This window comes from Salmo salar, chromosome 03 (genome assembly GCF_965601325.2).
Source record: "Salmo salar chromosome 03, fSalSal1, whole genome shotgun sequence".
Taxonomy (NCBI): Eukaryota; Metazoa; Chordata; class Actinopteri; order Salmoniformes; family Salmonidae; genus Salmo; species Salmo salar.
Window position 1 is genome coordinate 79,899,013 of NC_138293.1, and position 13,870 is coordinate 79,912,882.

At 44.2% G+C, this 13,870-nt stretch overlaps 1 protein-coding gene across 1 annotated transcript in view; it reads right to left on the bottom strand.

Moving 5' to 3' along the window:
* LOC106606719 (protein kinase C alpha type) overlaps positions 1-13,870 on the bottom strand; it is a 237,178-nt gene that overhangs the window by 10,673 nt on the left and 212,635 nt on the right. The window contains exons 13-15 of the mRNA XM_045715506.2: positions 11,042-11,180; positions 7,686-7,766; positions 1,835-1,942 (exon numbers count right to left, since the gene is read on the bottom strand). Of these exons, the coding sequence (XP_045571462.1) occupies positions 1,835-1,942; positions 7,686-7,766; positions 11,042-11,180 (328 nt within the window). The remainder of the gene's footprint in view (positions 1-1,834; positions 1,943-7,685; positions 7,767-11,041; positions 11,181-13,870) is intronic.

Below are 13,870 nucleotides of genomic sequence, written 5' to 3' on the forward strand. Positions count from 1 at the left end.
GCAATTATTCCCGAATGAGTGAGCGTTCATGTGCAAAGGATTGGCATTTCAATTGTAATATTTATCACCTCTGTAGTGTCTTCTCCGCTGACCCCACCCCCTTTTGTCTAACAAGCCGCCATGCCGGTTTAGCCCACTAGGGCACATTCCTTTATCATTTCTTTGTAACGATACCTACTGTTTGTTATGCATTTCTGTGAATTATTTAGTTAGTAAATAAATGATTTTAAGACAATTGATGTATGGATGACTCATAGTGAAGACTGGGTTCGTGCAGATAACCAACAATTTACGACGTTTGGAATGAGACTGACCAAGGTAAAGAATACGTAATTAATCAGAAGACTCAGAGATCAGATATTATGATATCTGAAAGTTATATTAGGAAAATTATAACTTTGTAATCTGAATATTTTCCTTGGTGCCCCGACCTAGTTAATTACAGTTACACGATTAATCAGTTTAATCGCGTAATAATAATTACAGAGAGTTATTTGATAAACATGTCTTCAGTTTAATGATGCCAAAGACACGACAGAGAGATACAACCCCATATCTCCCAGTGAGTTACTGTAGGAGAGATACAACCCATATCTCCCAGTGAGTTACTGTAGGAGAGATACAACCCATATCTCCCAGTGTGTTACTGTAGGAGAGATACAACCCATATATCCCAGTGAGTTACTGTAGGAGAGATACAACCCCATATCTCCCAGTGAGTTACTGTAGGAGAGATACAACCCCATATCTCCCAGTGTGTTACTGTAGGAGAGATAAAACCCCATATCTCCCAGTGAGTTACTGTAGGAGAGATACAACACATATCTCCCAGTGAGTTACTGTAGGAGCGATACAACCCCATATCTCCCAGTGAGTTACTGTAGGAGAGATACAACCCCATATCTCCCAGTGAGTTACTGTAGGAGAGATACAACCCATATATCCCAGTGAGTTACTGTAGGAGAGATACAACCCCATATCTCCCAGTGAGTTACTGTAGGAGAGATACAACCCCATATCTCCCAGTGAGTTACTGTAGGAGAGATACAACCCCATGTCTCCAAGTGAGTTACTGTAGGAGAGATACAACCCCATATCTCCCAGTGTGTTACTGTAGGAGAGATACAACCCCATATCTCCCAGTGTGTTACTGTAGGAGAGATACAACCCCATATCTCCCAGTGAGTTACTGAAGGAGAGATACAACCCCATATCTCCCAGTGAGTTACTGTAGGAGCGATACAACCCCATATCTCCCAGTGAGTTACTGTAGGAGAGATACAACCCCATATCTCCCAATGTGCTACTGTTGGAGAGATACAACCCCATATCTCCCAGTGTGTTACTGTAGGAGAGATACAACCCATATCTCCCAGTGAGTTACTGTAGGAGAGATACAACCCCATATCTCCCAGTGAGTTACTGTAGGAGAGATGCAACCCATATCTCCCAGTGAGTTACTGTAGGAGAGATACAACCCCATATCTCCCAGTGAGTTACTGTAGGAGAGATACAACCCCATATCTCCCAGTGTGTTACTGTAGGAGAGATACAACACATATCTCCCAGTGTGTTACTACTGTTGGAGGCCCCCCCAGGAGTACGGGGGAACACCCCATATCTCCCAGTGAGTTACTGTAGGAGAGATACAACCCCATATCTCCCAGTGTGTTACTGTAGGAGAGATACAACACATATCTCCCAGTGTGTTACTACTGTTGGAGAGATACAACACATATCTCCCAGTGAGTTACTGTAGGAGAGATACAACCCCATATCTCCCAGTGTGTTACTACTGTTGGAGAGATACAACACATATCTCCCAGCTACTTACTCCCTTGCAGATGACGACAGCCTCCTTAGACATGGACTTGGGGTAGGACACGTTGTGCTCCATGATGGACTGGAACAACTCATCTTCATCCTCTCCATCGAACGGTGGCTTCAGGGAAACAACATACACAAGTTATTCATTGATACAGTTGACAACCAAAATGTACACACGAGTGAGGGCCCACATTTTACAGCAATTTGCTTACTGAAGGTCCACATTTGTAGCAACATGGTTATAGTGGATAAGATATGAAAATAAGTTTACTGTACATACAGTGCTTATGGTATACTTACAGTATATCTTTAAAAAGGACAAATAGCCAAAGAAATGTGACCAATCATGTCTTCTGTCAATCACCTTGTCTTTGTGATCTTAAACAGCATGATACCCCAGCTTTGTGTGCACGATACAAAGAGGGACCGGACTAGCCACCACTCTGAGGTGGAATAAAACAGAGGACAGGTGGGAACTGAGCCCTAAAAACCCAGAAGCCACCCAGAACCAACCTGTGGATGTAATTTCTCTCTGTGTGTGTGAGAGTTCCTTTAATGTTCCTCTGTGTAGTCTTTCATCTGTCATAGAAGTCATTGGTGTACAGTGGGTTCATATTGGCAATAGATGCCAGCCATAGTTCTCTACTGATCTGTTCAGATTGTCCCATCAGAATGCAATGACATGCTTTGCCCTGTTATTGAGTGCTACTGTGACAACAATGCCTTTAGCACACTCTGCCAACCCGAATGTCCTAGCCGTGTCTGAATCCTGGCTCAGGAAGACCACCAAAACCCCTGAAATTTCCATCCGTAACTATAACATTTTCCGACAAGATAGAACTGCCAAAGGGGGCCGGTGTTGCAATCTACTGCAGAGATAGCCTGCAGAGTTCTGTCATACTATCCAGGTCTGTGCCCAAACAATTTGAGCTTCTACTTTTAAAAATCCACCTTTCCAGAAACAAATCTCTTACCGTTGCCCCTTGCTATAGACCACCTTCTGCCCCCAGCTGTGCCCTGGACACCATATGTGAATTGATTGCCCCCCATCTATCTTCAGAGCTCGTGCTGCTAGGTGACCTAAACTGTGACATACTTAACACCCCGACCATCCTACAATCTAAGCTTGATGCCCTCGATCTCACACAAATTATCAAAGAACCAACCAGATACAACCCCAAATCCGTAAACACGGGCACCCTCATAGATACATCAATGATGTCACTCTTGCTGCTGGTGATTCTTTGATCCACCTCTACGCAGACGACACCATTCTGTATACCTCTGGCCCTTCTTTGGACACTGTGTTAACTAACCTCCAGACGAGCTTCAGTGTCATACAACTCTCCTTCCATGGCCTCCAACTGCTCTTAAATGCAAGTAAAACTAAATGTATGCTCTTCAACTGATCACTGCCCGCACCTGCCCGCCCGTCCAGCATCACTACTTTGGATGGTTCTGACTTAGAATATGTGGACAACTACAAATTCCTAGGTGTCTGGTTAGACTGTAAACTCTCCTTCCAGACTCACATTAAACATCCAATCCAAAATTAAATCTATAATTGGCTTCCTATTTCGCAACAAAGCATCCTTCACTCATGCTGCCAAACATACCCTCGTAAAACTGACCATCCTTCCGATCCTCGACTTCGGCGATGTCATTTACAAAATAGCCTCCAACACTCTACTCAACAAATTGGATGCAGTCTATCACAGTGCCATCCGTTTTGTCACCAAAGCCCCATATACGACCCACCACAGCGACTTGTACGCTCTTGTTGGCTGGCCCTCACTTCATATTCGTCGCCAAACCCACTGGCTCCAGGTCATCTACAAGTCTCTGCTAGGTAAAGCCTGTCTTATCTCAGCTCACTGGTAACCATAGCAGCACCCGCCCATAGCACGCGATCCAGCTGGTCATCTTCCTTTGGCTGCCTCTCCTTCCAGTTCTCTGCTGCCAATGACTGGAACGAACTGCAAAAATCACTAAAGCTGGAGACTCTTACCTCCCTCACTAGCTTTAAGCACCAGCTGTCAGAGCAGCTCACAGATCACTACACCTGTACATAGTCCATCTGTAAATATCCCATCCAATCTACCTCATCCCCATACTGTATTTATTTATATATCTTGCTCCTTTGCACCCCAGTATCTCTACTTGCACATTCATCTTCTGCACATTCTACCATTCCAGTGTTTAATTGCTATATTGTAATTACTTCGCCACCATGGCCTATTTATTGCCTTACCTCCCTTATCTTACCTCATTTGCACATGCTGTATATCGACCTTTTCTACTGTATTATTGATTGTATGTTTGTTTATTCCATGAGTAACTCTGTGTTGTTCTATGTGTCGAACTGCTTTGCTTTATCTTGGCCAGGTCGCAGTTGCAAATGAGAAGTTATTCTCAACTAACCTACCTGTCACGTCCTGACCAGCAGAGGGAGTAATTGTATTAGTTTTGGTCAGGACGTGGCAGAGGATTTGTGTTGTGTGTAGGTTCTAGGTAGGTTTTCTATGTGTAGGTTGGGTGCTGGACTCTCAATTGGAGGCAGGTGTTTCTAGTTGCCTCTGATTGGGAGTCCTATAAACAGGTGTGTGTTTTTCTTTGTGGTTGTGGGTAGTTGTTTGTGAGCACTGCTTTTGTTTAGCCTGCCACACTGTTCGTGGCGTGAGTATTGTTTATTGTTTTTTCCTGTGGATGCTTTGCTCGTGTTTTATTAAAAAGATGAGTATCCACATTCCCGCTGCGTATTGGTCCTCCCTTCAACACAACGACATTATTTGTGACACTACCTGGTTAAATAAAGGTGAAATATATATATTTTTTAAAACAACGCCAAGGTTGTGGGTTCAATTTCATCAGGTGACATACTGTATGGTATCACACCTGGCAGACTGAGTCTATGGATTTCAAAGGGTTGCTTCAAGTCTCTATGTACGACTATTGGTTACATTTGTTCATTTAGCAGACGCTCTTATCCAAGGTTGCTGGATGGAACTTACAGTACAGTTAATACATGTTATTATTAATGTCCCCAGCCAGAATTGAACCAATGATGCTGGTGTTGCTAGCTCCACAATCTTACCAACTGAGCTACCTAAGACCATAATCAGGACCGACATCAATACACGGATGACCTAGCCATGTAGGGGAAACAGCAGTGTCCATAGTACATGGGTGAGATTTACCATTTCACCCCTTCGGTTGAGTTGAAGGGCTCAGTTCTCTGTTCTAATTAAGGGTACTGTCTTGTGTTAGATTTAACAGAGGGAAATTACAGATGTCAAGATGACCTCCACTCAGCAGACGAGAGGCGTATCAAAGCACTACACCATTTCCGTTGCCAGGCAACTGAAGTGGTAACAAAGTGGAGTTTTCAGAAGTGTTCGGTAATGACTACTGATTGTGTGTGCGGTTGTGAATATGTGTGTGTGTGTAGTTTGTGTGGTAATGACTCTGTGTGTGTGTGTGCGCACGCGCATATGTGTGGTAATCATCTCATCTTGAATTAACAGAATAATGGGCCTTAAGAATCTTGTAAACCATTAGGAGAGACTTTTACAAACTGTCCTGTGAGTGTGTATGCCTGTGTGTGCGTGTGTGCGTGCGTGCGTGTGTGTGTGTGTGACTCAGAGGTGGCTGGTCTGGTCAGGATGAGGTAGTTTAAGTTTTAGATGAGTTAAATACACCATATTGTCAGTAAGTGGCATCCACAGGTATTCATCAACGACACCAATCAAGGACACCAATGTACTGTATGTCTCTGAAGAAACGGTGTCATAAGAGGTGTAGAATGGGGAACCCCTGCTACAGACTCAATGTTATCGTGCCAATCTTTCCTATTCCTTTGGGATTCAGGCATGCAGATATCCCCATACATATAGGTCAGCATGACCTATACATATAGGCTAGTAGGTTCCATACATATAGGCTAGTAGGATACATACATATTGGCTAGTAGGATACACACATATACGCTAGTAGGATCCATACATATTGGCTAGTAGGATCCACACATATAGGCTAGTAGGATCCATACATATAGGCTAGTAGGATCCATACATATTGGCTAGTAGGATCCACACATATAGGCTAGTAGGATCCATACATATAGGCTAGTAGGATCCATACATACTGTATAGGCTAGCAGGATCCATACATACAGGCTAGCAGGAACTATACATATAGGCTAGTAGGATCCATACATATAGGCTAGTAGGTTCCACACATATAGGCTAGTAGGATCCACACACATAGGCTAGTAGGATCCATACATGCTGTATAGGCTAGTAGGATCCATACATACTGTATAGGCTAGCAGGATCCATACATATAGGCTAGTAGGACCCACACATATAGGCTAGTAGGATCCATACATATAGGCTAGTAGGATCCATCCATATAGGCTAGTAGGATCCATACATATAGGCTAGTAGGATCCACACATATAGGCTAGCAGGATCCATACATACTGTACAGGCTAGTAGGATCCATATATATATAGGCTAGTGGGATCCATACATATCTGCTAGTAGGATCCATACATACTGTATAGCCTAGTATGATCCATACATATAGGCCATTAGGAACCATACATATAGGCTGGTAGGATCCACACATATAGGCTAGTAGGACCCATACATATAGGCTAGTAGGATCCATACATACTGTATAGGCTAATGGGATCCATACATATAGGCTAGCAGGATCCATACATATAGGCTAGTAGGATCCATACATATCTGCTAGTAGGATCCATACATACTGTATAGGCTAGTATGATCCATACATATAGGCTAGTAGGATCCACACATATAGGCTAGTAGGATCCACACATACTGTATAGGCTAGTAGGATCCACACATACTGTATAGGCTAGTAGGATCCATACATACTGTATAGGCTAGCAGGATCCATACATATGGGCTAGTAGGACCCACACATATAGGCGAGTAGGACCCATACATATAGGTTAGTAGGATCCATACATACTGTATAGGCTAGTAGGATCCATACATATAGGCTAGTAGGATCCATACATATAGGCTAATAGGATCCACACATATAGGCTAGTAGGATCCATACATATAGGCTAGTAGGATCCATACATACTGTAAAGGCTAGTGGGATCCATACATATAGGCTAGCAGGATCCATACATATAGGCTAGTAGGATCCATACATACTGTACAGGCTAGTAGGACCCATACATATAGGCTAGTAGGATCCATACATACTGTATAGGCTCGTAGGATCCATACTTATAGGCTAGTATAATCCATACATATGGGCTAGTAGGAGCCATACATATAGGCTAGCAGGACCCATACATATAGGCTAGCAGGATCCATACATATAGGCTAGTAGGATCCATACATACTGTATAGGCTAGTAGGATCCATACATATATTCTAATAGTATCCACACATATAGTCTAGTAGGACCCATACATTTAGGCTAGTAGGATCCATACATACTGTATAGGCTCGTAGGATCCATACTTATAGGCTAGTATGATCCGTACATATAGGCTAATAGGAGCCATACATATAGGCTAGCAGGACCCATACATATAGGCTAGCAGGAGCCAAACATATAGGCTAGCAGGACACATACATATTGGCTAGTAGGAGCCATACATATAAGCTAGCAGGACCCATACATATAGGCTAGCAGGAGCCATACATATAGGCTAGCAGGAGCCATACATATAACCTAGCAGGAGCCATACATATAGGCTAGCAGGATCCACACAACAGATGCTGTGAAATATGGACTCAGCATAACGAGGCCACATTTGATCTATTGAACAATAGACTTCCATCTGACAAATATACTACTGCACGTACCTGTCCCGCTAGCATCTCGTAGAGGAGAACCCCATAAGCCCACCAGTCCACTGATTTCCCATAGGGCTGATATGCAATGATCTGTCAGGAGAGAGGATAGAAAGGTGAAAGTGTCACGTCCTGACCCTAGTAAGATGTCATTTTCTATAGTAGTGTAGGGCAGGGCGTAACAGGGGGTGTTTTTGGGCTGATCTATGTTTTCTAGTTCTATGTTTAAATTCTAGTTTTCTATTTCTATGTTGGATTGTTGGGGGTTGATCTCTAATTGGAGGCAGCTGATCCTCATTTGCCTCTGATTAGAGATCATATTTAAGTAGGGTTTTTTCTCATTGTGGTTTATGGGTTATTGTCTTTTGAGTAGTGTGTTGTCCTCTCTGCATCACGGGTTGTTGTTTTGTATTTTCAAGTATTTCTGTGTATTGCATTCAGTTTCACTTTTAATAAATATGTGGAACTACGAAAATGCTGCATCTTGGTCCGTTCCTTCAAACAACCGTGACAGAAAGAGCCACATTACATTAATAATATACTGCTGGAAGCCCAACCCAAACACACCCACTATTCCATTGTGGGACCAGCATGTGGGAACCACTGCAACACATGTCAATTTCATATTTACCCAGGTTTGCTCTGCCTGCAATTTCAGTCAAGGACAGTTACTCTGCTCTGAGCTACGTTAACAGCAGTAGCACCACATAGGATTGTTCTCTTCAAAACTTCCACCACACCACCCACCATTATTACAGTGGGCTATGTATATCTGCCATAACAAAGGACTATTTTCCTACCATCCAATTTACCAGTCCACATGTCCACCCACACACATTGTACAGAAACACACAGAAGCTCTTGTGCTCGCACACACGCTCACTCGGATGCATAAACAACCACACACACACACACACACACACACACACACACACACACACACACACACACACACACACACACACACACACACACACACACACACACACACACACACACACACACACACACACACCCACACCCACACACACACCTAAATTGTAACTGAGCTGTGATGGCTTTCGCCACAGACGTGAAATGAGATTCAATTCTCACATGTAGTGAGGGATAAAACACAGCACGTGCAGAAATTAGGAAAGAACATTCTACCACCTGTCACCCCCTCAAGCAGACAAGACAGGAAGCAGGTCTACCACCTGTCACCTCCTCAAGCAGACAAGACAGGAAGCAGCTCTACCGCCTGTCACCCACTCAAGCAGACAAGACAGGAAGCAGCTCTACCGCCTGTCACCCACTCAAGCAGACAAGACAGGAAGCAGCTCTACCGCCTGTCACCCCCTCAAGCAGACAAGACAGGGAGCAGCTCTACCACCTGTCACCCCCTCAAGCAGACAAGACAGGGAGCAGCTCTACCACCTGTCACCCCCTCAAGCAGACAAGACAGGGAGCAGCTCTATCTTCTGTCACCCACTCAAGCAGACAAGACAGGGAGCAGCTCTACCACCTGTCACCCCTCAAGCAGACAATACAGGAAGCAGGTCTACCACCTGTCACCCCCTCAAGCAGACAAGACAGGGAGCAGCTCTACCGCCTATCACCTCCTCAAGCAGACAAGACAGGAAGCAGCACTTCTTCCAGTCACCCCCTCAAGCAGACAAGACAGGAAGCATCTCTACTGACTGTCACCCCCTCAAGCAGACGAGACAGGAAGCAGCTCTTCTTCCTGTCACCCCCTCAAGCAGACAAGACAGGAAGCAGCACTTCTTCCTGTCACCCCCTCAAGCAGACAAGACAGGGAGCAGCTCTACCGCCTATCACCTCCTCAAGCAGACAAGACAGGAAGCAGCTCTTCTTCCTGTCACCCCCTCAAGCAGACAAGACAGGGAGCAACTCTACCGCCTATCACCTCCTCAAGCAGACAAGACAGGAAGCAGCTCTTCTTCCTGTCACCAGCTCAAACAGACAAGACACGAAGCAGCTCTACCACCTGTCACTCCCTCAAGCAGACAATACAGGAAGCAGCTCTACCGCCTGTCACCCACTCAAGCAGACAAGACAGGAAGCAGCTCTACCGCCTGTCACCCCCTCAAGCAGACAAGACAGGAAGCAGCTCTACCTTCTGTCACCCCCTCAAGCAGACAAGACAGGAAGCAGCTCTACCGCTAAACACAGGGACATGTCTGAGCATGTGCTGTATAGGCATCCATTCCTCATCAGAGTAACGAGAAGTGACAGGTCTATAATGTCGCTCCAGGTCCTTCACCGAGCCTCAGGCACACATTATATTGCATCTCTATGGCCGGAGGAACCACATGGTCCTATTATAGCCGTGTGAGAGGACAGACTACTGAGGTACTTGAGGCTTGAATACACTGAGACATGACCATTACATTCTTCTCTGTTGCCTTTAGAAATTGATTTCAATCTAGACAACAGCAAAATAAAAGTTGTCTGAAAAGCGCTCAGATTAAAAGTCCATTCATTAAATTGACACCTCAACCTCAGGTCCCACCATGGAAACCCAGAGATAGAAACAGGGCTATCCCCACCTCCTACCTTTTGGTTGCTACAGTCCCTCATGAGTCACTACAGACAAAGAGGCAGGAGCACACACACACAAACACCCCCCCCCCCCCCCCCCACACACACACACACACATCTCCATTAAAGAGATTCACCAGTACTTTTGTATACTTTTTAGCCAGTAGTTCTGAAAGTAGAACTCACGAGCCAAAAATGGTCCCCAGAAATTGTGTACTATGTCACATATGTGACCGACCGCCTCGATTTGGTCCTTTAGCCCTGCTCTTCTTTGTCTAGGATTCACATGTGAGGCCATGTAGTAAACATACGCTATATCAAATAAAGTCCACGTTTATTTGCCACATGCACAGGATACAGAAGGTGTAAACGGTACAGTGAAGTGGTACAGCCTCTCTGGGCTGTCTCCATTCATGACCCCTTATCTCTGGCCCTCAGCATCCTCACCCCTACCCCTTTACATCATTTCTTCCCTCCTGTCCCCCTCAGTCTCTCCCACTTAGTCTCTCCCACTCAGTCTCTCCCCTAAGTCTCTCCCATTCAGTCTCTCCCACTCAGTCTCTCACCTAAGTCTCTCCCACTCAGTCTCTCCCACTCAGTCTCTCCCACTCAGTCTCTCACCTAAGTCTCTCCCACTCAGTCTCTCCCCTAAGTCTCTCCCACTCAGTCTCTACCTTCAGTCTCTCTCCTCAGTCTCTCTCCTCAGTCTCTCTCCTCAGTCTCTCTCACTCAGTCTCTCTCCTCAGTCTCTCTCCTCAGTCTCTCTCCTCAGTCTCTCCCCTCAGTCTCTCCCCTCAGCCCCCCCCCCCAACCCCCGTGGTCCTCACCTCTGGGGCGATATAGTCGGGGGTACCACAGAAGGTGCGTGTGACCATGCCTTCATACATGTTCTCCTTACACATGCCAAAGTCTGCTATCTTAATGTGGCCCTCAGAGTCCAGCATCACGTTGTCCAATTTGAGGTCCCTGTGATAGAGGGATCAAAGAAAGGGAGAGAGATAAAGAGCAAGAGAGACATAAACAGAGAGAAAGAGAGAGGGAGAGGGGGAGAGAGAGAGCAAGAGAGACGGAGAGAGAGGGAGAGAGTGAAAGAGAGAGAAAGGGGGATTAGCGTTGAGGTGTGGAAGGAAGGCGTTTGAGAGTATAATTGTATGTCAGCTGTCATTTGATTACGGAGCTGGCATGTTGTTGACTGAATTATTACTGTTTGTTCTTTCTGAAGGAGGCAGAAGATCAGAGGGAGGCTGAAAACGTTTGAAAAACATCAATATTTTGCCTTAAATGATCCTGTTTTCCTGTCCTCAACACGCATTCAACACACTAAAACACTACAACAGACAATCATTCTTTGGCCTCTAATCAGCTGTGCTCCTACAGCAGCCCGCCTCCACTTTTCTTTTTACCATTCATTCGCTTCTACCTTCCTTTCTAGCGTCTTTCTGCTCCTTTGCCTGTTCATTTGCTTTCACTCTGCGTTTTATATTAGTCCTTTAGACCTGTGTTTTATATCACTGTCCTTTAGCCCTGTGTTTTATATCACTGTCCTTTAGTCCTGTGTTTTATATCACTGTCCTTTAGCCCTGTGTTTTATATCACTGTCCTTTAGCCCTGTGTTTTATATCACTGTCCTTTAGCCCTGTGTTTTATATCACTGTCCTTTAGTCCTGTGTTTTATATCACTGTCCTTTAGCCCTGTGTTTTATATCACTGTCCTTTAGCCCTGTGTTTTATATCACTGTCCTTTAGCTCTGTGTTTTATTTCACTGTCCTTTAGCCCTGTGTTTTATTTCACTGTCCTTTAGCCCTGTGTTTTATTTCACTGTCCTTTAGCCCTGTGTTTTATTTCACTGTCCTTTAGCCCTGTGTTTTATATCACTGTCCTTTAGCCCTGTGTTTTATATCACTGTCCTTTAGCCATGTGTTTTAGTTAATCTACCTCTAACTGCTGTTGGAGCGTCAGAACACTAAACAGAGAGCTGGAGCGATGGAGGAATGAGTTGAATGGAAATGACTTTTCAGTTGGAGTAGAGGACATGATGACCTCAGCCTCTCTCGTTCCACTCTTTCTTTCTCTTGTCGTTTTCTTTTTCAAGGAGTCAGGTGATTAATGTGAGATGAATGCTGCAGTACTCTGGGCATTCAGACGTCACAGCAACACACTGAGTACTGACAGAACCACAATGATGGAGATAAAACAGATCTTTCTCTCTCTCTCAACCTCACTCATTCCATATCTCTATCTCTATATTCCTCCCCATTTAAATCTCTTTCTTTCCTGTCTTCATAACTAATTCTCTCTTACTATTGATTCTGTCTCCATTCTCTAACTCTTTCCCCGTAGCCTACAGTATTCTCCATGTACAGTATCTATGTACTGTTGAAGTCGGAAGTTTACATACACCTTAGCCAAATACATTTAAATTCAGTTTTTCACAATTCCTGACATTTAATCCCATTCCTCCTGACAGAGCTGGTGTAACTGAGTCAGGTTTGTAGGCCTCCTTGCTTTTCTATAGGATTGAGGTCAGGGCTTTGTGATTGCCACTCCAATACCTTGACTTTGTTGTCCTTAAGCCATTTTGCCACAACTTTGGAAGTATGCTTGGAGTCATTGTCCATTTGGAAGACCAATTTGCGACCAAGCTTTAACTTCCTGACTGATATTTTGTGATGTTGCTTCAATATATCCACACATTTTTCCCTCCTCATGATGCAATCTATTTTGTGAAGTGCACCAGTCCCTCCTGCAGCAAAGCACCCCCACAACATGATGCTGCCACCCCCATGCTGCCACCCCTGCGGGGTCCCATGGTGTTTATACTTGCAAACTATTGTTTGTACAGACAAACATGGTACCTTCAGGCATTTAGAAATTGCTCCCAAGGATGAACCAGACTTGTAGAGGTCTACAATTTATTTTCTGAGGTCTTGGCTGTTTTTTAAAATTTTCCCATGATGTCAAGCAAAGATTCCCTGAGTTTGAAGGTAGGCCTTAAAATACATCCACAGGTACACCTCCAATTGACTCAAATGATGTCAATTAGCCTATCAGAAGCTTCTAAAGCCATGACATCATTTTCTGGAATTTTCCAAGCTGCTTAAAGGCACAGTCAACTTTGTGTATGTAAACTTCTGACCCACTGGAATTGTGATACAGTGAATTATAAGTGAAATAATCTGTCTGTAAACAATTGTTGGAAAAATTACTTGTGTCATGCACAAAGTAGATGTCCTAACTGACTTGCCAAAAATATAGTTTGTTAACAAGAAATTTGTGGAGTGGTTGGAGTTTTAATGACTCCAACCTAAGTGTATGTAAACTTCCGATTTCAACTGTACATCTCTTAGCCTTGGCTCTTCCTTTCTCTCTTTCTTTATCTTTCCTGTACTCCTTCTTTTATCTCACTGCCTCTACAATGAGTCTCTCAATCTATATTTACACAACCTTCTAAGCTAACCTTTATAGCATGCAGATATAATTAAGATTCAGCTATTATAAACAATCCAGGCAAAGTTGCAGCTCAATACTCAGCTTTCACAAACAGCAATTACTCCCTGTGCCACCACAGGTTCTCAAGAGCACTTTAGTTGTCCCTTATGTGTTTTGTATTTCAGTGTGGGACTAATTTCTACACTACACCGGATAAGGAAATCCC